General features: G+C 33.8%; 1 protein-coding gene across 11 annotated transcripts; it reads left to right on the top strand.

Annotated features, from left to right (window-relative positions):
• The first annotated feature begins 1,648 nt into the window (after positions 1-1,648).
• Positions 1,649-26,694, top strand: LOC125072321 (AT-rich interactive domain-containing protein 2). 11 transcript variants are annotated; one of them, XM_047682911.1, is made up of 37 exons: positions 1,649-1,940; positions 2,035-2,125; positions 2,549-2,658; positions 3,932-4,053; positions 4,433-4,642; positions 4,731-4,975; positions 5,287-5,468; positions 5,782-5,875; positions 6,031-6,192; positions 6,321-6,485; positions 6,779-6,880; positions 6,950-7,096; positions 7,177-7,346; positions 7,537-7,655; positions 7,732-7,814; positions 7,923-8,012; positions 9,617-9,697; positions 9,768-9,854; positions 10,053-10,083; positions 10,298-10,347; positions 10,513-10,995; positions 11,776-11,865; positions 13,172-13,267; positions 13,944-14,045; positions 14,333-14,435; positions 14,914-14,991; positions 15,602-15,702; positions 15,847-15,936; positions 18,305-18,406; positions 18,841-19,233; positions 19,429-19,536; positions 19,792-19,892; positions 20,767-20,929; positions 21,362-21,508; positions 23,488-23,523; positions 24,829-24,920; positions 25,270-26,694. In XM_047682911.1, the coding sequence occupies exons 1-37, from the start codon at positions 1,846-1,848 to the stop codon at positions 25,370-25,372; spliced, it is 4,824 nt and encodes a 1,607-aa protein (XP_047538867.1). In that variant the 5' UTR covers positions 1,649-1,845; the 3' UTR covers positions 25,373-26,694. The 11 variants fall into 11 exon arrangements, with proteins under 11 accessions (XP_047538867.1, XP_047538874.1, XP_047538864.1 ...); XM_047682918.1 differs by having other exon boundaries at positions 7,923-8,042; positions 10,870-10,995; XM_047682908.1 differs by having other exon boundaries at positions 7,923-8,042; positions 10,516-10,995.
• The last annotated feature ends 326 nt before the right edge of the window (positions 26,695-27,020 follow it).

Below are 27,020 nucleotides of genomic sequence, written 5' to 3'. Positions count from 1 at the left end.
TATTGTCTATTTACTGAAAAACAGTGAACGTTGTATATAAAGACACCCGTGTGAAGCCGGGGTGGATCGCTAGGAAAGGAATAATGCTTATTCCCTTATTGTCAGTCTGAACATGAATTCATATTCATTCGTACGTACCTACTTCTTCAGGTAAGTAATTTTATAGATTATATCTTGCAAATAAAAATAAGGAAAAGAATAAATAAAAATAAATAAGGAATATATTTTCATAGATTTGTAATTTTGAAATGTGTCATAAAAATTGGCTAAATAGGCTTGTTTCCAGTAATAATAAATCGGATGGCTTTGAGTTTCTAATGATAAATCATGATAATTAGTAAATAAAAAAACAACTTTTCTACAAAAATAATAAAAGATTAATTATATTTTTGGAAAATAAAATCGACAAAATGAGGCATTTAATCACGTGACATTAAACACCAATCAGAGTCGCGTGACGTCACACCTCGCGAAACAAGCGCGGAACGCTACGTTGTTGCTATCAATTATCATTATGGCAGATAAACTGGGGGTACTACTTGGTTCTGGATCTTTCAAACACTCTGCGATTATTGACAAACTTTGTTTTTTCAACATATATCTTCTTGGCATTCGAACTTCGTTGGTATACAACCTGGTTTCATGCGCACTTGTGTCTTTACCCATAATATGATACTCTGTATAATTAGTCATATCATTTGGCAACTAAAAAAATAAAAAGAGATTGAATTATTACATTTTATAAAACGAAAATAATATTTTAACTCAAAGAAATCATAAAATCCTATTCTAGTCCTAACATTTTATAGGTTATGTGTGATATATTATATTTGCTAAATTCATTTCTTTTACTATACATTTATAAATAGATATATCAAGTTGTATTTAATACTTACATCGAAATGATCTTCACAGAAATAAATTGTGGAATTAGTTGACAAAATAAGAGCATCTTGCTTCCATGCCATTTAACCACTTTATTCGTATTTATTTATTGTTTGGTACGTATATAAATAATTTGTCTGGCGTTTTTATCGTTGTACTTTCACATTGGGACACCATACAGTATTTATAATACGAGGAATTCATTATTTATTAAAAAACACAATTGACTGTCATACACAAACACGTCTGTTTCGCGAGGTGTGACGTCATTCAAGACGCCATGACAGTCTTGGCCTTTTTCGCGGTCAATTTCAAGTTCATTTCTAAAAACTCAAAATACTAACATAAAAAACCTATTTTTCTTAAAATAGTATATTTTTGGGGTGAAATAGATGCTAAGCTATAGTTTTAAACTAATTTCCAAATTTTGTCAACTAGCCTATTGTACTTTTTGTTTGTTTTTACATAAACTTGCTAAAATGAAGCTCAATACATCAATAATATTGCATACAAACTGTATCATTATGACTTTATATGATTTATATGTGCTGACCGAACTTATGGTCTGCATTTCTAAAGCATTGTCTTCTTTGATTTTTTATAAAATAATTTAACGTATAGCGTATTAGAAAAAACCTTCGCTTGTCTTCATCGATACTGTATTTTTGTAAGCAAGTAACACCGACACTAATTATACAGTAGGTTATATAGAAACACTGATCGCGTCGTCCGCCGTCGCTAGCTTTGCAGTTTAACTGTCACTGTCAAATGTGTTAGAAATTCTAATTCCGGACAATCGGCATTTTTTCCAATTATAATAAGTTTTGAATAACAAATAAAATTTTGAATATGTCACATGTCTTTACTTTATTTATAAACAGTATTGTTATTTCTTAAAAGTCAGTACTTCATTAATAAGTGAATAGGCGTCCGTCTAACGCCTTTTATAAAATCTAAAAAATGGCAAAATCTCAAATAAATACAAAATCAAGAGATTATTTGCGTGACAAAGAAGTATTTTTGAAAGAATTGAAACAGTTCAACGAAAGCAAAAAGTGAATATTACGTGTTATTATTGTAACAAATTAAATAAATACATATATAGTGAATACATACATAATATTTAAATAACAACTGTTTTCTTTCCAGCATACCATATAAAATACCCGTAGTGAACGGAGTGGACATAGACTTGTATCTTTTATATTCATTAGTTTTACAACGAGGTGGCTTGAGTAAAGTGAGTTAAATGAAACAGCATACATATTCAATTTAAAAATAACCAAAAATAAAATAAAATGTAATATTAAAAAAAATAACTAAACAAAGATAAAATCTGATTGCTTTTGTTAATATTGGTATTTTTAACTAGCCAGTTATATTTTGAGAATAATTCTTTAATTGTTTTAGTTAGTTCTGTTGTTTTAGTATACAATATATTTTATTTTTAATATCTTTAATTATATATTTATAGAAATAATTAAAAAAAGACCAAAAAAAAAAATATAATGCTTAATTAATTATTTCTCTGTTAAAATATTCATCATTTATATATTTATTATATTATATTTCTTATAGTTCAAAAAACAAATATGTATATGTCGCTGTTAAATAATATGTAGCTAAGTTTTATTAAAATATTAAAGTTGTTTTCATTTTGTAGGTAAATCAAAATGATACATGGGAATCATTTCTACGACAGCTACGTCTGCCTCATCCCTGCGTGAATGGATCAACATTGTTAAGAAGAATATATGGCACATATTTGGAGAAGTATGTCATAATATTCTTTTTTTATCTAAGACTTTATACTTTCAATAGATATACATATGTAATTTTTATAGATAACACAGGGTTTACAGTCTTTCGAAGCTATACTAATATTATAAAGGTGACAAGTATGTTTGAATTTGCTAATCTCAGGATTTAACAGTATGAAGCATAACACATTTCACACTGGTTGAACAAAACTAGGCAGATAAATATGATATAACTAGTATCAATCTGGATAATCTATCTATTTATTTAGGCTCAATATCCAAGATGTATTAGCACAGGTTTTTTTAAAATAAAATATTTAGGCAGACTGGTAAATGGCTTTCTTATCCTCTAATCCTTCATCCAAAACTTTGTTTTGTTTGTCAGTACAATATCTGTACAATACCAAGTGAAAAGTATACACGAGGGTAATCCCTGTCCTAATACATCTTAAAGCACTCTCAACATTGTTTTCCATATTTTTTGATAAATACTATAAATTATCTTAAAATCCACTACAAAGGTTTCAAAGTAATAAGTTATTTATAGATGTACCATGATCAATAATTATAATTAAAGTTTCTATATATGTGCAAATTATTTGAAGAGTAACGATTATAACATAAAACTAACAATTATTGAAGCAGGTAATCATGATTATTTTTACAAAAGCAAACCGCTCATGTAAAAAATTTTTTGTCCAACTCCAGATAATGATGAACAGTGGAAACTGTATAAGTAACAAATTGACTTATGTAAATTTATCTTTTAATGGAAATAAGTAAGTAAAAATAACTAATAAATGCATGGTAACTAGTTACAATGGTGGTAACTGAGCTAAAAGCCATATATGCCTTTTGTTAAAATATATTGCTACCAGAAGAATGAAAGTTAATAGCTGAAAAAGTTTGTATAAAAAAAACGTTAAAATAGGTACATAAATATGAACATCCGATTAGTATACGTAAAAAATGTGTATGTGTGAGTGCGGTTCGCAATTACGTGCGCTACGTCCTACCTTTGTGAGCGCACGACGCGGAATGCTAATTACGTGCGGCGTTGTGTTTCAGTGTTGATGTTGACTATAAATTAATTATGATTGGTCGTAATTAAAATTATTATTTTTTTCCTGAAATAAACTAACCTTTATAATATAGTATGTGTAATTTTATAGTTGGTTCTTCTGTCTCAAACATTGATTTACAACAAAATCATAAAATATTTAAGAACAAGTTTTAAAATTATCCATAAAATTTAAAATGAGGCACAATGACTAAATTATTTGCAGATATGAACGAGCTAAAGGTCCTCCAGGGAGGGACGATGATAATGACCTTGATGAGGATCCTAGAAGAGGGAGAGGTGGCGGTATGCCAAGAATTTCGTTTGGCAGTGGTACATATATTTCAGGTATAGTGTGAAAAGGAATATGCCAATTTCAAGAGGCTCTATTTAACCTGCATTGTTTTATAACTAGAATGCAGCAAACATCCCATTACAATTATAGACTGTGAAATATTATGATTTGCATACAATGAAATCATAGTTTAATTTATGACTTGGATTTTTTCTTCAATACTTTAGCTTTGTGTACTGTCTTGATAATTTGTCTGATATTAATTGTGATGTATTTTCATGGAACAGTGAAGGAAAACGTTGTGATGAAATAGGTCTGTATTTGGACTGGCGGAATTAGCTACAAACTTTCATCTCAAACGGAGAGATGGCCTCAGTCCCGCAATGGGACTCAAAATTTACAAGCTTTCACTATACTTAGCTTTTTCCACAGCTTCTGGTGAGCCATTACGAACTGGCAATCGTGTGGCTGGTCCTTCCGAGCGGCTCACACTATCTCTTCTATCGCCTATGCCCAACGAACAAGACTTTGCTGTCAATGTCTGCACAGTACTTGCGGCAGATCATTCCAATCGCTTACCTTTGAGCACTACACACCATATATTGGACTTCTTACTGGCCCATGCGGGTGTTTATAATCATTGTAAGTATTTTCAATACAATATTTGACCTCACTCAGTGATTTATTTTAGTAACTTGTGTTTTTATGAACTATATGTATTTACTCTTAGCAAGTCTTCGAGACACAATCGGTCGATCATACTACGAAGCTCGCGGACGCTATCCACACGAGTTTTGGCAATTACGAGCTGGCGGCGGTGGTGCTAAAGAGCTAGCCGATGAGACCAAATTTATGCAGCCCGGTTTAGAACAACCGGAACTTATGGTCCAGGCACTCGCTGCTCATAATACCTTGACGGACTGTTTAATGCAGGGTGGAGAAGAGGAAGACAGCTTAGAGAAGATTATAGAAGATGTGAGTTCTTTTTTTCTCCAAATTTGGTTGTGTGGCTTTTTGAGTGATTTATAAATCTTTCATGTTCATGTGTATTGTGGTAATGTCTTGTTTTAATCGTGGCTCCAGATATTTAATATGTGAAATATTAAATGAACTACGAATAATATTTTATGCTCTATCAGCATCATTTTCATAGTTATTAGCTTTAGTAAACAACATAAAAATTTACAAAATATTTTGGCAGAGTTTTACAATTAAATGGTCAAACAAACAAACAAATTCATGTTACGCAAATTTAAAATAATGTAATAAATTTAATATTTTTACAGGACATTCACGAAGATTGGGTTACGGAGCCATCGGAAGAGGACCAACTTTTCGCTCCAGAGCTCACGGGTGGGGCTGGGTGTGTGTATACGCAGAGAGTACTACAGATTGCGTCTATAGTACGATCACTATCATTTCACGAGGAAAATGTTCAATATCTAGCAAGAAACACAACACTTATTCGGTAAGTATTTCTTACGAGTTTTTTAAAATAATATCATACTATATATAGTCAAGAATTTCTATTATCTAAATGTACTATGGGTACAATTCTCTTTATGTCTTTGATTTGTTATAATACAGAATTGCATAATTTATTGTAGAAAAGTTTTTCTTTTCATAAATTACAAGATTATATAATTACAAGTTAATAGATCTGTATAAAATATAATATAATTATATATATATAAATTTTATAATTAGATATAGTTTTGATTACTTATTTTACCAAAAGATCTTTGATTTATTTTTGCTAAATAGCTTCATTTCTGTTTCAGATTCCTCTTACTTTGTGCTAACTGCTGGGTTGGTACTTTGAGGCAAAGTGGGCTGGATACATTAGGAAATGTCTCAACAGAATTGATTATCAAGGTAATACTGGCTAGATGGTTGAGGTGAACATTGTAAAACAAACTTAAACATTATTTTTTAATACGTATATAAATAATATATTTCGCTAACTAATATAATAGGGGTTATTCACTATGTTGATCATATATATAATATTAATTGTTATTATTCATTAGGATCCTGCAACTTGTCTCATATCCCGGCATGTGCTATCAACGATACAATCGGCGCTCGTTTCACAAGATCGCGCAAGGGTATTGGCGGCCCTGGAGCTGCTCAACAAATTAGCACAGAACGAGGCGAACGAGGAGGCGCTACTGAAAGCGCTCGAGGCTAAGGTACACGTCAGCTGGACAACTATGTCGCTATAAGCACCTATAATACCGTTGTATCGATCGAAACTAACACATGGTTATATCTTCGTGCGTGCACTATCGCTTCTCCTCTGATCTCTCAATGCGCGCAGGTGTACAGCGACGTGTGCGCGCTGCTGTCCCTGCGCGACATCATGGTGCTGGTGTGCACGCTGGAGTGCGTGTACGCGCTCACGTCGCTGGGCGACCGCGCGTGCGAGGCCGTGGCGCGCGTGCCCGGCCTGGCGCACACGCTCGTGGCGCTCGTCACCGTCGAGGTACCGCCCGACTGACTACTGACTGGTCGCCTATTGCATCTATGTCGAACTAGGAACAGCGATAAACGAACCACTGATTTACGTATTCCGTACAATTTACTAGTTAATCAAGAATTGTTACTATTAACAATTATTGATTTAAATATTTAATACAAGACTAATTCACATAACTTTCACTTTAATTTTACTTGCAAATCTGTAACTAATACCATAGATTCAATTCGAGCTCTCGACCAATGATATCGCGTCAATTCAATGTCAAAAAAAATCGAACGGGATCCCGGTGTCCGCAGGCGCAGAGCTACGGGCCGCGCGCGTGCATCCTGATGCGCGTGGTGGAGACGGTGAGCGGGCCGGGCGCGCTGGCGGCGGGCGAGGCCGAGCGCGCGCCGCAGGTGAGCCGCGCCGCCGACGGGCCGACGGGGCAGTCGGCGCGGTCTGACGCATTCGACCCGCCGTTTCAGGTCCCCCAGAGCCAGCCAGCGAAGCCGACGGAGCCCCCGCAGACGTCGGCGAGCCCGGCACCGGCCCCCGCGGCCCCCGCGCCCTCCCCCGCTCCCGTCGCGATGTCGTCGCTGCAGCAGTCGCATCTGCAGCAGAGGACCGTGCAGGTGCGTCTAAATACTTCGTATCGGTAGGAGATATATAAAAATCGATAGTGTCTAATACCGACCTTCTACTTCGTCTACAGGAAAACGAGCATTTCGCGCAGGCGTGGCTGCGAGCGACATACGAGCCGCTGCCGGGCAGCGACAACAGCGCATGTGACGCCGCGGAGCTGTACCGGCAGTACCTCGCGTGCTGCACCAAGCTGGCGCGCAAGGGGGTCATCGCGCCCGCGCACTTCCCGCGCCTCGTCCGGTGAGTGTGAGCGAGACGGAGAGGTCTCGACAGTACCTCTGCCGTTCCCCGTCGCGAGCATGAGGAAGAGCTATTGAAAGCATAGGATGAAGTTATTTTATTAATAGTTGTCAGGCAATAGACGCTCGCTCAATCTAGTTTATCATATTTGTAGTAGTAAGTAAGTAAATTAATGTTGATTTTCATTCAGGACGGTTTTCGGGGGCACAGTTGGACCAAATACTATTACGACTGCGTCCGGGGAAACGCAACACGTGTACATCGGTATACGAGCCAAGAATTTGCCGAATAGAAATAATCCTCCTGTTGGTCGGTATCAATTATTTTCTGAATATAATAATATTTGTACGAGATACGTGATAACTGTATCTGTTTCGCCACCCAGGACCTTCTTCGCCAATCCTGAAAGCCCAGCTGACAAATAAAACGGCTGTAGTTGAAACGAAACCACCAGTTGTGCAAACGCAGGTATGTATTATATGTACATAAATTGTACTGTATTGATACTTTAGTGCTGTATGTTTAAGTATGTATAGGATTGCTTTTTGACTACTTTGAAATTGTCGAATTGTCCAGACCCCGGCTGCGCCCGCTCACCCGCAGCTGTCGCAGGCGCTGGAGGGCGCCAGCAACACGTCGCTCATCAAGCACCTGCTGGCGCACAAAGTAAGCCCGCCCGCGCACGCGCACGCGCAAGTAAGTCCCACTACACTAACAACACTAACCCTGACCCCCCCTCCCGGCCGCCTGGCCACGTAGCCCTCTAGTCTAGCATTTAGGTATGGATTATAGAATCTTAATTTATCGGAGGCGATACAGTTGTGATAGTAATATTAGTGTGTTTTTATTAGAATTTTATTTGGCGATAACGCTTAAGCTGAGACGTTTGTTTTGCAAAGACCGTAAAACATTGATTATGGTCTTAAAAATTCATACTTTTACTTTTATTTTCCCCGCTGCACGTCGGGGAGCACCTTTACTTTTAATCTAAATTATCAGTGAATAGGGAAATTATATCAGTAATACAAGAATAAAAAATATGTACCCATAAATAAAATACAGGTGACATTTGAAATTTGAAACTACCCATGTTTGTACCATTTTTTTAAAACAATCTGAAATACTATTAAATAGAACATTAATTACATTTTCACAAAATGTTTGATAATTTAAGCAGGTACAATAATCATCAGTGTCTACTGATGTACAGTGACGGGTAAAAGAAAATTATGTAGTGTTTATTCTAAATAAATTAACAAAATGCATGTAAAATGTGTATCGAAGTTTATTTGAAACGTAGTGGCAAGTTGTAGCGGAGCATGTCGTAATAATCTAAACTAACATGATTTATTATAACCTAAGATTATTGGCATGCTTAGAAAGAGCTTATTCGAAGCATGAGAGGATATGTAACGTTTGAACTAAATTTTAATTTGTAATTAAACGCCGAAGTGAGATCATTCGTATTCGGTCTTAAAGACTGCAGTAGATATGTTTTGTCGAAATTTTAATTTAATTATACTTTATACAGGTTAAAAGATTTAAAATGGTGGAGAGCTTTTAGTACTCAATATAGATTATAAATATGATGAGTATATGAGTAGATGTGGTTATTTACTTTAAAGAATTATATTTATGATAGTATTTTGGTAACAGGTTTCATAATAATTTACAAGTTTTGTCTTAAATTGGGTATTTGAGGTGTCGTTTTTATATTACCTCAATAAAGTTATTATTAAAACGAAAACTCAAAAATCAACTCTTAATTGGAAATAATATTTTAAATCACGTATATAAAGGCGTCACAATTCACAATGAATGTCACGTCATAATGTTAACATGATTAGACACAAAAAGATAAAATAAATATTGTGACGTCATATGCGTTCGGAAAACTTAAACACGGCATCTGTACTTAGTTTCAAAACATTTTTACAAAGTTATAATTTTTTTTAAACTTAATAAAAACCCATTTATTTATATAAATTTTTGGTCTCTTTATTTCGACCAAATAAATGTTCACATACCCAATTGAAATTTTCGAAAAGTGGACGATTACAGCTCATTGATGTAAATGGTACTCTTCTGTCTGAATACTGCTAAATAAAAAAGTAATCCAAGTCGATAGACCTAAACTGCTATATACTATACATCATATTCTATTTAAAATACTACAATGCAAAGGTTTATTATCTATGGTTAAGTGCAGATAAATTTTGACGATTTCAACAAAAGATCGGAATGAAAAATAACGCATGATATATATTCAGGTTGCCCAAAGACAACAAAGTCAACAACGAGTGGTACCAGCAACAGCGGGGACTGTTGTTGTTCAACCGAATCAATCATCAGTACGTATATGCATAATTATGGTATAGATATACGTGAAATAGATGCTGATTTGATTTTCACTAATTACAGAGTATGGAGGTTGATCCTGAAGCTTTGATCAAATGTACGACAATTATACCAGGGGGTGTTGCCAATAACACAACTCAAGCCGAGAAGGTAATTTTTTTTTACACGTACTAGAATTTATTTTTGAGCCAATGTTTGTACCCAAGTATAACATTTTGTGCAAACAATACCTTGTATGTTTAATACTCTTAGTTCTTACTCTTCCTGGGTTACTGAGTAACTTGGTCAGTGCCTGTGATATCTTTAAATAAAATTCGAGTTTACTGAAAACATTTTTTATAATTACAGATGGTCTTAAACGCCGGAGAAGAAGTAATAGGTAAATATAAATATTTTGAGAATATAATATAATTACTAGTTTTCGCCGGCGGCTTCGCTCGCGTTTCAGGGGTTGGTTCTTTTGTTGGTGGTAATTATTGCGTGAAAGAGTAGCAGACATCCATACATACAAACCTTCGCCATCATAATATCAGTAAGGAATAATTTAGTTAACGTAACTTTATTTAATTTAATATTTGTCTTTTCGTTTTCAGTTCAAAAAGATGAACCGGTACAAATACAAATCGATGACCAGTTGACCATTGTGAGTATATCACTGTATATATTTTTAAGAATCATTATGTTTTTTTTTTAAAAGTAGATTTTTGTGTCTTTAAGTTATATGAATATTTTAAAGATTATCTTCTATTTATTTCGTTAGAAGACGTCATAGAATTTATGTAGAATCAATCTTTCCAATTCTCGACAGAAGAGCGCGCAAAATAAAATGCTAGCTGATCTCCTTGAGAAAAAATCGAACCCACCCGTCCAAGTCGTCCAAATGGGACAGCAAATAAACGCACCGACTATACAAATAACCGAAACAGGACAAATCGTACAAGTTAAAACCGAAAACAATCCTCTCATTCAAATTAATTCGGAAGGCATACAGCCGAGCGCTCCATTCTTCCAAATAAAAAACGATCAAGGTCAATTGATACAGATTAAAAACGATCAGGGACAGATAATACAATTGAAAAGCGACCAATTACAAGGCATGATACAGTTTAAGAACGATCAAGGTCAAATCGTACAGATAAAAAATGACGGGCAAAATGTTGCACAGATGATACAGCCGAGTGTTATTCAAGCTGTCAAAACGGATAAAGATCAAATCGTTGAAACAGTGGTGACGGACCATTCGTATACGGAGCCGCCGGCTAAAAAGCTGAAGGTCGAAGAAAAACCAGAGGTAAATGAATGATTGTTTAATTTTTTATAGAAACAAGTATGAGGTAATGGTGTCGATCGAGGTATGGTCGTGGATAGTTTGATATTAATAGACTTCGACACCGGTTGACCGATCACCGAATGTTGGAAAATGTATGTTGTGGTTTTTCTATTATCTAATTTGTTGTGTCTCACCGATAGATGGCGGTACGTCAACTAGTTTACTATTTAACCGATAGTCGATAATTGGTGTTTATATAAACACAGACAGGGCAAAATCTGCAGGGTTTTTCTAGTGTTATATTTAGTATGAAACATATATTGAAAACTAGTTGTTACCCGCGATTACGCGTTTTAGGTGTTAGTCATAACAAAGACTATGCCCCGTCTTGGAGTTCAAGCTTGCTTTGTACCAAATTTCATCAAATTCGATTCAGTGTTTTGGCCATCTTTCAGTCACAGTCGGAATAAATAATATTAGTATAGACTAACTAGATTTTTTAAAAATTTACTATAGTTAATGTAGCTTGGATATAATCTAAGGTACTTTTTAATGTTAAAATTTTGTAATTATATTTGTTTTTTTTTTAGGCAATATTGCGCTTTATTTTTAAGAATAGAGTTTTGTTAATTTATGAACTATTTGATGTAATTTTTAGCTTTAATTTGGGGCGATAGTAATATATTATATTATTAGTTAATATAATAACACTGATTTAGAGAAACAAATCTATGCAAACACTTGTAAACGTCTGTTCTTAGTATGTAAGGTATAGTTATTAATATATAATTTGATCGTTAGAACAATTCTCCCCAAGAGAGTGTGTCTAAAACTGCCGCTAATCTGTACGCGGCCTTAGCGGCTTCCGCGTTAGAAGATGAAGATGATTTGGTAAGTTTATATAAATTTTATATACATAAGCTACTGACACGATATATAACACTGGAAACTTATAATATTGTTTACAAAAAATAATGTTGGTACACCTGTTTTGAGTTTAAATAGATATCGACACTGTTTGACCGAACAACATGAAAGTCGATACTTTTTTGAATTGTATTTATTGGAACGAAGTTATTTTACGTGGCTTACAGTAAAGTGTGTACAGTAAATCGTAACGTAATGGAAAAAGCGTTATACCCGCCTCCAGGCAACCTCGCCCTTTCTTAATTTTTATATTGACGCGTTTTTTTTTATTAACAATTTTAATGCCATTTCTAGATGGCACAGCATCACATGCCCGTGTGTGGCTGCGATGCTTTTTTATATTTATATATACAGACAGGACAGCCTGCCGGATTTTACTAGTAACATAAATCGGTACAAATGGTCGCACATCATTAATTCAATATTTATTTTTTGTATTTGAAGTGAATATCGTGTCAGTAGCTCCTCATTTGTCTTATTTAAAAGCAGTTATATTATGTTAATAAAGTAATTCGTTGAATTTCTTTCATGTCTGTACCCAAAGCGGGCCCGAGGGATTATATTGGCAGGAGCTTTGACTGCTAAGGTTTTTACATAATTTTAGATAGGAATAGAAAAAAAATAATCTTAGTCACTGAAGTGTGACGGACGCTGGCGCTACTTCAACCCGTAGACAGCGTAGATATTGCGTGCACGTTTTAAGCTAAACTGAAATAACTTTAAGAAGAACAAACCAAGCTTTTATTTGGCGCCGTTTTAAAACGATATCACAATATTAGTTCAAATCGGTGTTGTGGTACTGGTTATTTCCAGTTACAAGATTTTCTCCCCATATATCACACTGCTACATATTTAGTTAAATAAAAGCTTGCATTAACAGCTAGTGTAGTGTAGTCGGCGACATGTACGCCTCCGACGGGCAGATGTTGATTGGCCATCCGGCTTACGTTCGTCACACGACGGTTTGGGGGAGATACTACTGATTTGTATTTAAATACGTATATTATATTGGATTGTATTCTATTTTAATTTAGATTATGCCCGCGATTACACTCGCTTCGTAGTTTTCGTTTCACAAATATATATAATATCAACGAAATACTGTTATTATAATAATTTTGTATTACCGCATTGGTAAGTAACTGCGTAATGATTGAACGCAATCCTAGGTATATAAAGCACACATAGTATGTGTACTTACATGCATTATTAATAACTAATTTTATAATTACGGTATCAAATAAGCTACAATATTGTTCCACTAATGTAGCTCCCCCCAAAACAAGACGCCGAAGTTATACCATCGGTACTGGTTGCGGGCTCCTCTGACAGTCAATCGGTTATTATTCAAGAGCCGATATTACAAGTAAGGATCGTTTTGTTTCAGTGCTTGGCGAGGTATTCATGAAATGCTTTGGGACTGTTTGGCTTATTACTCGATAACACCAAAATGTACACACTAACTATTTTTTTATTGTAAATAGGAACTAATGTAATTTAAATACGATACATTGTAGATATTTGTGAATGCATCTAATTTTTATTAATTAATGTTATGTAACTAAGACTGACTAATGGTAATGGGGGCTTTTTATGGTATATTTTATTGAAATATTTAGAAATATTAGACATATCTTATCCTAGCTTGAGACGCTGACAACAGACGAATAGGCTTCTGTTGACTCTACTTAAAATATTTTTTAGCTTAATCTATTAAATGAGTAGCGTTGGAAAAATAATGTTGATCATGATTGTGTTTCTGAAATAACTGCGTGTTCGAAATAATAATATTTGTAATACAAATTGTTATTTCTTCTAGTATATTATTATTTGGCATGGTTAAGATATTGGAAAATTCAAGGTGATTCTGTAAGCGTCTAAATTGTTATACCCCTTGTTACAGCTGAGTCACTAACAACTTAACTACGCACACAAGGATTTTTTTAGCTAGTATATTAACTTGGTGTTTAACTTGGCATTGGTGCTGGTTCTACAATATTCGTAACAAATATGTGTATTATTATTAACACCCGTATCTGTAGGTCCAACAACCAACAATGCAAGTTCAACAACCAACGATCCAAGTGCAACAGCCAATGCAGGTCCAACAGCCTACTTTGCAAATGCAAGCATCGACCATACAGGTACGTTTAAAAACCGTGAATGCTAGTGGTCGGTCATTGGTCATAAAAAAATTAAATACATTGATTCGAATTATATGGAAAATGAGGCTTCACAGAACGATACTTTGTCATTTATACAATAAAAAACCGAAATGTCAAAAAAGGTATAAATAATTTTAAATTTTGACTTTGTCCCTGTGTTCGTATACTGTGAATGTTTCATATGTAATATATACATATGTGTGAGTTTGTCAAACGCATGGTAGTGTGTGTAATGTTTTCTTATTAATTTAATTTTTCTTATTTAGGTTCAGCAACCAACTTTGCAAGTTCAACAACCAATGCTCCAAGTTCAACCGATGGATGTTCAAAACATTATCGCTTCTCAATCAGGACAATTAATATTACAAGGTATGTAGGTAGTGTAATTGTTTTTATTGTGTCTGATTTTTAAAGATATATTTTTTAATTAATTTTAAGGGCTTTTTCGATTTTGGAATAAAATCTTATGTTGGATGCCTTAACAGACACATATACAGAATGATTATTAATTAATTAGCCTTATATAATAATATGTTTCGTTTCGGTTGTAATAAATAAGTATTAATGTTAGTTAGTGTTATTTTTATAGTATTTATTTAAGACGGTTATATATGAGTTCTTTTTTTAATTTAATAGTTCCGTCTAACTATCTAGTACGGTCTATACATGTTATATTATAGTCTAGCATTATATTTGTATAATAATAAAAATAAGCTTTACATTTTACTGACTTTAATTAGTTATGTGTTCCAAATAAATAAATAACAGTTATTTGTGTGTGTGTCTTTGCAATTCTTCATGTAAATAATGTTCGAATAATTTTAACCAATTTTACTTTTGCTCATAGAAAAACCAGTTACATCTCAGACGACACAGTTCATGCAACAGCCGATGCAGATTATCGCAACACCGGGTACATCACAAGGTAGATACTGATTTCTGGTATACAATATATTAGGGGTGACATTGTCCTGTTGATCGTCAGTGATAGTGATTTCTTAAAGGAGGTTTGTCATGTGCGTTGGGTTACAGTGCGAATAATACAGTTTTGTAATACAAGTATTATTTCACTGACCACTCTCACATGGGGATGTCGCTCAGACTACCGATGACTTCGTGTTTCTATGGACTTCTACTGAGAACTCAGAGACAGAAAAAAACATTTGATCACAATTGGCTCGACCTCTTATAAGCTAACTATAAATCTGCTTATCCAAATATATCCAAACATCCAGGCGTGTTTCTCAACGTTAAATTATTATCGGCGCGTGTTAAAAGTATTATCCTAATTGTATTGTTTTTGCTGTCGGTATTCTTAACGTAGTCATATCACGCACACTAAGACATGTCAGCACGAGACTCACTCGTAATAATGCCCGCTGATAATTCAACGTAAAAGATGAGCCTTCTTGAAGAATAACGAATATGTCAACTTAACGTGTATCGTGTTAATTAACAATGGAACCGCATTGAGCAGCCACTAGACTATGAATGTGTGCGTATATCAAAATGTCTTAAATAATCCTTTGTTTCAGCTGGTCTAAGCTACATAGCCCAGAATATACCCGGCAATATGATGCAAAAGACAATTATAATTGTACAAGGTCCCACCGGTGGCGGACCCCTGACACTCACGGTATATCAATTTTATTATTCAATTTTAAAAGGTCATATGTTTATTAACAGTGTAATCTGTTTCCTAGAATTCTAGTTCTTTAATAAATATATTGTAGTAAGTAACGTTGATGATAAATTGTATGTTTAATAAAATTTATAAAAGGTAAACAACCCAGCCGGTCTTGACGAGGCGACGCTAAACACCCTTATTGCTCAAGCAACAGAGGCGATAACGCAACAGCAAATTATTCAGGTTATAACTTGTAGCCTAGCCTGACTAACTGCATAGTTCCTTCATTAACATTTTCGTTTCTGGGCATTTTTTTTTTTACTTTAGCGTTTCTTCACCTTTTTTTTAACTTTAATATTTAGTTTTATACTCTTAAGTATAGGGTTTCGTTTCGTTCGTTTTTTCGAAATTAACGTCTCATAAAATTCTGCGCATCTAATTGGTTGGTATGTGGGACTTTTTAAAATTGTTTCAAGATTTCTTTATTTATTCGTTTGTGATTGGTTAAATTAAAAAACGTTTTTTTTTTTCTTTATGCTGAATTTGTAATTCTTGTAAATGAATTATTATTTGCATAATTTTGTATATACTAGGTTGGAGACATAACTGCTATTTTAATTATCTAGCGAATTCATTACTGTATCTAAGATCTTATTAGATTAGAGGATCCTTATTCGGCCGAAATTAATATTCAAATCTAAAATTTGTAGTTTTAAAATTTGAATAGTCAGACTTTTTTTTTAACAAAATGTCATTGCATGTCAGAGCTTTGAAAATTGAGATAAATTTTTGTGTGTCAATATTAAATAAATAAATAAATATCGGACAACATCACATACATTACTCTGAAGCCAATGTAAGTAGTTAAACTGGTGTCATGGAAAATCAGAACTAACGACGGTGCCACAAACACCCAGACCCAAGACAACATACAAAACTAATGAACTTTTTCTAAATCGACTCGACCGGGAATCAAACCCGGGACCTTGGAGTGGCGTACCCATGAAAACCGGTGTACACACTACTCAATCACGGAGGTCGTCTAAATATTCTATCACTTGTTTTAATGTATTATTTAGAAATTGTGTAATATAAATTTTCTTAATACACTACCCACTGTTCATATCTATACTAATATTATAAAAAGTAAAGTTTGTTTGTTTGTTACCTACAAAAGGGTAATAATCGGAGCTAATGATCTAATTCTAAAGAATTTCACTGAAAAAGATATATTTTCCCGAGTACTATAGAGTATAAATTCATATAATTTATACTATACATTATATCATATCAAAGTCAAGTCAAAGTCAAAAAACTTTATTAAATATAGAAGTGTTTACACTTGCTTATTGATTGTCAAAAAAAATCATATAAATCATTTTCATAATTAATAAATTTCACCAAAAACAAGTTTTATTAATTATTACTGGGATAACATGACATTAAAGGAAGATGCTAGATTAGTATAAATAAGTATATTTTGATTTGTTTATTAATTTCGGTCGTTACAAAGTTCGAACCACAATGGGTACTAAAATTAACATTTGTAAATAAACAAAATAATGTATGATTTTATTCGACATCGTTTAAATAGGAATTCAACGCTAGTATGACTAATCGCTACAAGCTTTGAAGACTTTACTAGCCAGTCATTTTTTATTTTTAATTTAATTAATTATGCTCTTTGTCAACGGCACTTTGCTTATTAACATTATATAATTTATCTGGCAACATTCACGATTTGGGAACATCTACTATACATTTAATACATCATACTTGTAAATATTGTGGTCAGTTCGTGATCACTAGTCAAATGGAACTCTGTCAAAGTAGCAGGTAAAATTAAAATATATATTTTACTGTAAAAGCTCAAACTACAGTAAATCCTAAGATTTTCCAGTAGAACCTAAGATTTACCAATTCTTAGAGGCAAATGCCCAAAACGGTTTGCGATTCGAACTTTTTCCACTATTCACTTAGTAAATCTTAGGATTTACATTTAAGGCACGGTAAACTTTAAAAAAAAACATGTCATAACGTGTTATAAAATAATATCCGAAATGAAAATAATTTAAATAGGTTAGGTTAGTTATTTATTTAACGTTTTGGGCATTTACCATTTAGAATTCGTAAATCTTAGGTTCTACTGGATAATCTTAGGATTTACCGTTGTTCGAGCTTTTACAGTAACATATATATATCTTTTTAAAAACTAAATGTTATGTATAAAATGTATAATACACATCGCGAATGTTTCAAGGTTCCCATTCTTTTCATGTGGTAATTAATGTATGAAATGTGTTTTCTTAATTACATATATTGAAACCTTTGACCTTGTATGGTTGACGAGGGAAGGTTTTAAATGAAGAGGTTTTAAAGGGTTCCTGCTAATTTAATTTATTATTATTTGTATTGGTTGTAGAAATCCTGATATTTTGGTTGAACTACCTACAGAACTCGACTAAGACCGATTCGATCTCTGGAGATTAGATAAATATTTATGATTACATATTTTGGTCTCTAAATAATATCGTATATAATTAAAAAAATATATCTGAAAATGATACGTTGAAATGATGAAGTATACTTTATAAATTTGAATGTTACGCAGAATTCGGGCGTGATACAGTCGACTCAAAGAGTGATAGTGAGTCAGCCGGCTCTCGTGAGCACGTCACAGCCCATAGCCGTTGTTAAGACCACGATAACACAGGTTCAATGCACGGCTTATGAAACTGCATGTTATACAGTAGACTGGAAGTCGTTACAAATATATTTTGAATATATCATTAATTTTTATTTAGTTATTTGTTTGTTTAAACAGAACATTGTAATCTGTAGAGCTGTTATTTTGTAATTTTTACTTTCGTTTATTCTGGAGTAGTCATTATGTGTAGTTTATTTTTATTTTTTTAAATACGTTTTTAGATTTTATTTAAATCAGTTATAAATGTGCGTAGAATTGCTATTTCGATTTTATACAGCATGTGTACTAGTGGGTTGGTTTTTTAACTACCGTGGTCGCTCACTTGGTTTTGGGCTTATTTTTTATATGGTAAATGTTTTTTATTTGGTGTAATGTTATAGCTGATTAAAAATGAAAATGTTGTTAGTTATATGTATTAAAGTTTATTAATTATTATTTAGAATGCTCCACAAATAACGCCGAGTCAGCAACCGATAATAACAACGCAACCGCAACCACACAAAGCTCAACTCGTGAACCAAGCACCTACACAGCAGATCGTTGTGACGCAGAAACAACCACCGGCACTTATAAGTACTTCATCGGGCAACCCGATAGTTGGAACGAACCAAATCATACAAGGGAATCAGCAACTGTTGCAAGGCAACCAACAAATTATAGCGGTGTCAAACAACCAGCAGATAATAGTGAACACACCCATGAAACAAGGTGTTGTACAGCACAGGGTTGTTCAGCAACCACAGAGAAGTCAAATTACAACGGTTGCTATTTCGAACAACCAGACATCGACGACGATGAGCGAAAGCAAAACTGTACCCATTCAAGGCGGAACGGTAAGTTTCAATATTAAAAAAAAATATTAAATGTACCAAAAAATAATAGCTTTGTACCAGTTCGTGTAGTAATTTCTCATCAGTTATCTTTAGACGTTGACTATTTTATAATTTTATTAATGATTTAAAAAGCTAAACGTAATGTTCATAATTCTTCTAGAATGTTCCATGTTTTGGATTCATTTCATATTTCAGAAGTCTCAGCAACCAATAATACGACAGGTGATCACACGGCAACCGGTCATGATGGGGAACACCAAGATAGGCGACAAAGAGGTGCTTGTCACGCAACCTGTAGCTGAGGTACTTATGCAAAATTTTAGGACAATAATTGACTAAAAGTTTTTCAATGACTACAAATTAGGTAATTGGAAAAAAAGTTTTAGAACTTCATAAAACTTTTTTTTCTCTGCACAGATTAAAAATAATACGAAAGGAATTAGTCAGTTTATGCGTTCCTAAAATTTTACATGTAAAATGTATAATATATGTATGTAATGCAGTATTTTTATTCGATATTTTAATAATACAGGATTAATATTTTTTTTCTCTTGTCAGAAACAAGCAGTTCCTAAGAAGACGGTAACTCCACCGCCTCAGCCTCTCCCGCCAGGTGCCGAGGACACTCCGTGGATATGCCACTGGAGGGGATGCGGCAAGTGAGTATTACCTATACTAATATTATAAAGGCGAATGTAAATCTGTCTCGTACTTTTTCACGGCCAACTTGAATTTGAACAAGCTTCAAGAATTCCAAGGGAGGATAAGGTACTTTTTATATTTAACGCCTAACGACCTAACCCTAAGCGAAGTCTCGGGCGACAACTAATTTTAATATTTAAGTCTTTAGTGAGTTTTGGAAATATTAATACAACAAAGGGGTCTCCCGCAAACCTTCAAGTTCATTCAAATTTTTTTTAGGAATATCGTGTCATTCTTTTAAATGAAAAATGTTATATCATTAGTTCAGTTAGAATGTTTTTCATTTTTTTTGTTATACAGCCTTAGTAACTCTCTCTAAACGGCGAATTACTTTTGCATGTAGTATTTTTTTTATTCTTTGTTAAATTGTAACAGCTTGGTAAATTGCAATCAAGAATCCTCTTTATTTTTCTGCACATCTACGGCTGGAGCTCTTCACAATGAGACCATAACCGATTTTTTATATGCAGCTATCGTCTCGTAATCACGGGGACAAAAATCGGCTTACGCTATTAATATATAAGATTAGTATCATCGTTGATGGTGTTAAATCTCTCGATTATAATAGTATATGTTTTAATTAATTAATATAGAGGGGAATTATTTGTGGTAGCGAAGCAAGTTTTTACCCATATGTCGCTACATATTCGAGACTCGTCGCGATACATGCTCTCGAAAGGAGATAAAATGCCCCAGGCACGATTGGCTTAATTTAGTATCACAATAGTTTACGGCTCTCCAAGAGTGCCGGAGCGACGTTTCACGTTCGCCTCGGTGTCGCGACGGAGAAGGCACCAGGAAATGGTTTAGTAACGCAAGGAGCGCGCGCAGGTCGTTCGGCGGCGCGGGCGCGGTGTTCGCGCACGCGGCGCGCGCGCACTGCCCGGCGGGCGCGGGCGGCGAGGCGGCGTGCCAGTGGCTCGACTGCGACCGCGTGCCGCGCCGCACCTTCGCGCTGCTCAACCACCTCACCGACAAGCACTGCACGCCGCAGGTGAGCCTCCAGCACTCCCGTCCTCCCGTAATCCCACACTCCCGTACTTCCTACATATACGACACCTATATTTTATACTGATATGATGATAGTGACGTGAGACAGACGGTTGTTCTCGACGGAGACCAATCCTCTCCACATATTGTAATGCTCAGGTGTGTGCGCAAACATATTTACAATCTATATTTCCTCGCTCTCATAACCCGATGGGGCAGCATATGCGTCCAATAATCGAAAAATCCAGTAACCTTTTAACGACCCGACCTGGCGTTTAAACGTAGGACCTTGGGATCTGCGACCTAATATCTAGCCACTAGACCAACGAGGCAGTGCGTTTTATAAATAGCAGTGGTGGATAATGTTCGGCCGAATCAAAATTAAAAATTAGTTATATTGTTCGAATTTAATTTAATGCAACTCAAAAATTCGCAGGCGTTGAAGGCGGTGTACAACTCGCGTAGACATACAGTCGCCGAATCGGAAGCAAGCAAGCCGGTTTCGCTCGGCTACCCTCCTAATGCAGCTCTGGCGGCACTCAACAAGCATGCCACGGATATGTTCAATCCACGAGAACTCATGGTAAGTTATACGCTATATCTCATACCCTGACTAAGGTTACAAATACTTTATTCGGGGTATAAGGCTGATTTTAGACTAACACAGCAAAGCAAAAAGTATCGATAGAAGTGTGTGATTCGTGTACTTTGGACCGCTCATCCAACAAAATGATTTATAAACATCAAAATATTATAACAATTCACCGATTAATATTTTAAGTAAATATCAAAGAATTAATAGGTCGGTTTTGCTGTCGGTAAATTTGTTTACATTAATATTATTTAATTTTAATTATATTTATTATTTATTGTAACATTATTGTGTCTGTTTAATTAGAAGACATCAAAACTTTTTGTAATCAATTTGCTTTATAACCATAGGAAAAATAAACACACTTAACATATTGCCATAAATGCCTATTTAACTTTCCTTTTTTGTATTTTTGTAGTTTTTGTTTGTTGTTGCGATAGAGATTTTTTCTTTCTTTATATGTACTGTGCTGAATTTGATTTAGAAACTTGTTAGGAATCGATTTGTTGAGTTACACTAATTTTATAGTTTTATAAACAATCTTTACGATATTTTTATGTCATATTATTGGATGAGCGAGATTTGCACTGAGACTTAATAGCGCACGGCTAACTTATATATTATGTTCATAACATATGTAATAAGTAATATAAACATATATATTATGCTAGAGTTGCGAATATTCATTATATTCGCCTTTCGACCCATTTGCCTTCTTGTACGCACTAAAAAAAAAATCATGAAGTGTTCTTACGAGCGTGAACCAATCACAGGGCAGAATTTCCAACGTCATAATTGCGCCAAATATGGCCGCAAATGTTGGCGTACTTTAACCAAAACTATGGTATTTTTATTACAAGCTTTTATTTTACATCATCGGCTAGAGCGAATTTTGCAATTTTATTAAACAGTTTGTGCTAAAATTTTGTAAAAAATTGCGGAGTTTTTGAAGGTATAATCTTGTAAGCTATATTTTTTTTTAGAACATTTATTAAATAAAAGCTTGTGTTACTTTAGTTAATTATTTATTAAATTATTAACCAAGTCAATGAATACTAATGTAATCTCAGTTCAATATATTTGAAAATGTTATATAATATTTTTCGCGCATTTATTGTGTTGCACTAATTACGTAGCACATTAGATAATGAATAACACGAAGTATGCGTAATAAATAACTGATTTCAAAATGTATTTATTATATTTTAATTAAATTTTTAGTTAAGGCCCTATTCAGTAAAAAATTGGAAACAATTTTCTTATTTTTACTGGCAAAGTTTGTGATGATGAGATTATGGCGATTTTCATGGGTGACATTGGCGATATAATTGGTACCTTGGTGGCACACCTAGAAGCTATTAAGCTTAAAATTTAGTGTTGCGATATCGTTTGATTTTACTTGTTGGTAGAGCTTTGTGTAAGTCCATCTAGGTAATTACTTTATACACGGATACAGCCTAAATAGAAGTAGCATACAATTTTGGCGACCTTATCGCGACATAGCAGTCTCTTCCAGTCAACCAACGGTGTAGGTGATAACTCATAGAATATCAGAGAGGTGGAACATTGGCAATAGGTACCCCTCACTTGTCACATATTCCAGTGAGCAAGCTAGTGCACGGGCACAGGAGACATAACATCTTAGTTCCCAAGTATGATGATATAAGGGATGATTCATATTTTTTTATTGCCAATGTCTATTGGTCGTGGTGGCCGCTAAAACTAAGGTAGCCCAAATGTCAGTCTTCCTATTGATTAAATGACATTGACATGTGACATTTTAAATATCTACTAACTTTTGATTCGATCAAAAGTCGATGAGCATCGTCGGCAATAAATAGTGTAGTAATATTTTATTTAATTTTGGTTGAAGAATATAATGTCGATTTATTATGATATAAAACATTTTGAAATCGGTTATCACGATATGTCGCGTAACGTCACCCGTCACTAACTCGTCCTGTGTGCAGCACCGGGCCGATGTGAGTCGCACTCCGGACTTAATGGTGAGATTCGTTTGCTGTTGCTTAGTAACGGGGCTCCATTGTTTTTTTAACTCGTTATAACATTTTAATCTGTTTTCTTAAAAGTGGGTGTGACGGTACATTAATGAAGATTTACTGTACCGTTAATTCTATCAGATTATGTCGGATTTTAAGAGAGAGAGAGATAGAGAGAAAGAGAGAATAGAAAGTGTATTTGTGTTTGCGTACACACTGGTGCACTTTGTCTTTATATGCCCGACTGAAATTGGTCAGGACGTAATTATCTAAAGTACAGTCCGCGCGCAAATTGTTACTATATTACTATTAGGGAATGTTAAAGTATCCAGTAGCTAATTATTTAAAAGAATGAAAGGGAAAGAAGTAGTTTTTTAGCAGTTGTCAGTAATTGATAACTTGATAGCTGGAAAGTATATCATGTTCTTCTGTCTCTGTGATTGACAGACGATTGAAAATCTTCTTGTTAGACCTCTGTACGGATTATAGACGTTCGCACTTGTCTACGAATTCTTCATACAGAATATTCTAAAAAAATCAAATTAATTTAGAAAGATTGAAAGATAATACTCATAATTACTTCATACCTTGAAATTGTAATATAAATTTGTCCAAATAAGATTCACTTTATATAAATAAAATAACAATAACAAAGTTCTGAACCTAAACATTTGATGTCGTAGTAATGACGTCATAGTAATTATAGTATGGCGGACGGCTATAAATAAGTATATTCGTTGCTATATATCTACGTAATTCTTAAGTCTGTTTTTATTGTTATATGTTCACGTACACGTGCCTCTTGTTCTATCAATTGTATTATAAAATTGGAGCCCCGTTATATTTTATTGCGATTGCACAATAGCTGACTTTTTTGTTTGTCTGTCCCGTCCGTTCGTTTGTTTTATGTTTTATTTGCGGCTTTTATCGTCACTGTCTACACATTTCATATTTATCGTTATTTTATGTAAATAGACAAACAATGTTTATTTATGAGTATGTTTGTCTGTTTATACATGGCTAGGTGCAAATGCTTTGTCATTTTATGTTTATCATATTATTTTATATAAATCAACAGAATGTGTTCAATACTTTTTTTACGTAAAGTTTTTTTTTTATTATATTGTAAATAAATGACATTTGACATTCTGTTTTTAAAATTAAATTTAGAATTTTAATTTCTCTGGTACTTTAAAGTATAATTCTTATTTTATTAAAATTTTGAACGTATTCTGTTGATGTGTTGCTTCTGCATATGTGTGTATAATAATTCCTTTCGTGATTACTTTTAATAAATATTTTTATAAATAGGACGAAAATGAAGGGCCCGTGACGAAGAGCATACGTCTTACAGCCGCTCTTATTTTGAGAAATATTGTCATCTACTCGAACACTGGTCGGAGGTAAGTTTTGTATTGTAATTGTAAAGCAGTGATTCAAGAATTTATTTTTTTTGTTTCGTCTGTGGAAATCCTTCTTAATTTCATACTAAGAGTACCGTAGACAAAACATAATTACAAGACAAATTGCAATAGAATTCCCACAACTTCTGATTTCACCTAACCGTCATGTTAAAGTATATTATAATTTAAAAAATGACTATTAATTTCGATTAAAACGTTTCTTTTATAATTTATATATTGAATACACCCAAAAATTAAAAAAAGGGATAGCGACTTTAAGTTAGTAAATACTTACCGAGCATTCTTCCCTCTTATCATTCATATAATAAACCAAAATATTTATCAACAGACTCCTGCGTTCGTACGAAGCCCACTTGGCTTCGATAGCTCTCAGCAACGTGGAAGCGTCTAGAACGATCGCTCAAGTTCTCTACGATATGAACAATATTTGAGAATAGCTTGACGGGCTCAAGCCCGACCAATAGTGAAAAAAACTTTAATTTCATACGAAACGTACGTGGGATTATTGAAATATACTGAAAAAAAATTACAAAAATAATTAAAATACACTCAGTGCGTCAGTTACACGTGAAAAACGTATAAATGCGTTATGTTACATTTTTAAATGTTATGTAAATAAACGTTGTAATAAAAATCGACCTTAAAGGGAATTCTCAAACGGACTACATAAATACTTACTTAGAGATCCATATTCTTAAAAAAACATTTTTTTTACCAAGGTAAAGTGCATTTATCGTTGTTTTTTTTTTGTTACCACATATATCGTAAACACTTGATGAGATTTAAACGAATTTTAACTTTGATATGTCATACATTAAGGATTAGTTTCGTGAAAGTATCAAGAAATAAAATTGTAGAAATATCATAGATAAAGTATAAATAAACTAAATCCAATATGGTTGATGTATGTTGCCATATTGTAAAAACTACATCGGTGTTATGTCATAGTTAAAAATGTAAAGGATACATCAAAAAAATATATTTCATTTTGTGTTATCGTACAGTGACAATATTTGATTTGTGTAATTATTTTATGTTAATTGTAACTCGAGTTGACAAATAATAATTGTTTGAAATTTTATTAATAGTTAAGACTGATTTTAAAGTAAAAGAAATACCGTAAATGTACCACTGTTGGGCTGCAGTCTCTAAAGGAGACTTGCTTTTATTATTTTCTAATTAGATCTAATTATCTCTGTAAGATGAGCCATCTGAAAATGATTTTGAAGAGGGCTTAGATAGGAATTGTCCCAATATAAATATTGTCTATAAAAAATATTTTTACACGAACCATAGATGAGTGGATTATGGATGATGAAATGTAAACTGTATCTGATTGACAATATATACGGAAACTTAAATATGTTTATTTAATGGATGAGTTTTTATCCAATTTTAAGTGCACTAATTGATTATTTTTCCGATAAATAAAATCGTACTATGATACTTCGATTTTAAACATGAGTGAGCCAGTGTAAATGGCAATACCCACTTACCATCTGATGGAAAATCCAAGGTTGGTACCTGAGCAAGGGTTATATAATTTCATCGATTCTTAGTAACATCATACTCGATTACATTTAGATACCCGAAGAAGATTCCAGAAATAACAATGAAGAAACGTCAAGACAGGATGTTGTAAATCCAAATAAATGGTTATATACTTAATTATTTATGTGATTAAATTGTGAATTTAAATATAAGTAATGATATAATTAAATGTAGGGTCGTAATAGAAAATAGAGTAAGTTAATGTTAGGAAATAAATCATTGGATAATATCTGGAGTTTTGTTTATATGTACCCAATTTTATATTCTGCTGCTCTAAGGGCTCCTGTCCTATATAGAGTTTCAATGAGGGTTTTTTACTCATGACCGATACTTGGTGGTTTTCTCACAATTTTTTCTTTATTTATGGCAAAGGTGGCAAACGAACAGGAGGCTCACCTGATGGAAAGTGACTACCACCGTCCATGGAGATTTGCAATACTGCAACTGGAAGACTTGCAGTTTATTGCCGGCCTTATATAATATTTACGCTCTTTTCTTGAAGGTTCCTGAGTCGTATCGGTACGAAAA

This window comes from Vanessa atalanta, chromosome 21, assembly GCF_905147765.1.
Source record: "Vanessa atalanta chromosome 21, ilVanAtal1.2, whole genome shotgun sequence".
Classification (NCBI taxonomy): domain Eukaryota; kingdom Metazoa; phylum Arthropoda; class Insecta; order Lepidoptera; family Nymphalidae; genus Vanessa; species Vanessa atalanta.
The sequence above is the reverse complement of the archived record's forward strand: the minus strand, read 5'-3'. Positions and strand labels throughout refer to the sequence as shown.

Coding starts and splice junctions, on each gene's coding strand:
- LOC125072321 (XM_047682907.1), top strand. CDS start 1,846: ATGGCAAAATCTCAAATAAATACAAAATCAAGAGATTATTTGCGTGAC. Junction 6,881..6,949: donor AGGCCGAGCGCGCGCCGCAG/GTGAGCCGCGCC, acceptor CCGCCGTTTCAG/GTCCCCCAGAGCCAGCCAGC. Junction 14,436..14,913: donor AGGACAATTAATATTACAAG/GTATGTAGGTAG, acceptor TTTTGCTCATAG/AAAAACCAGTTACATCTCAG.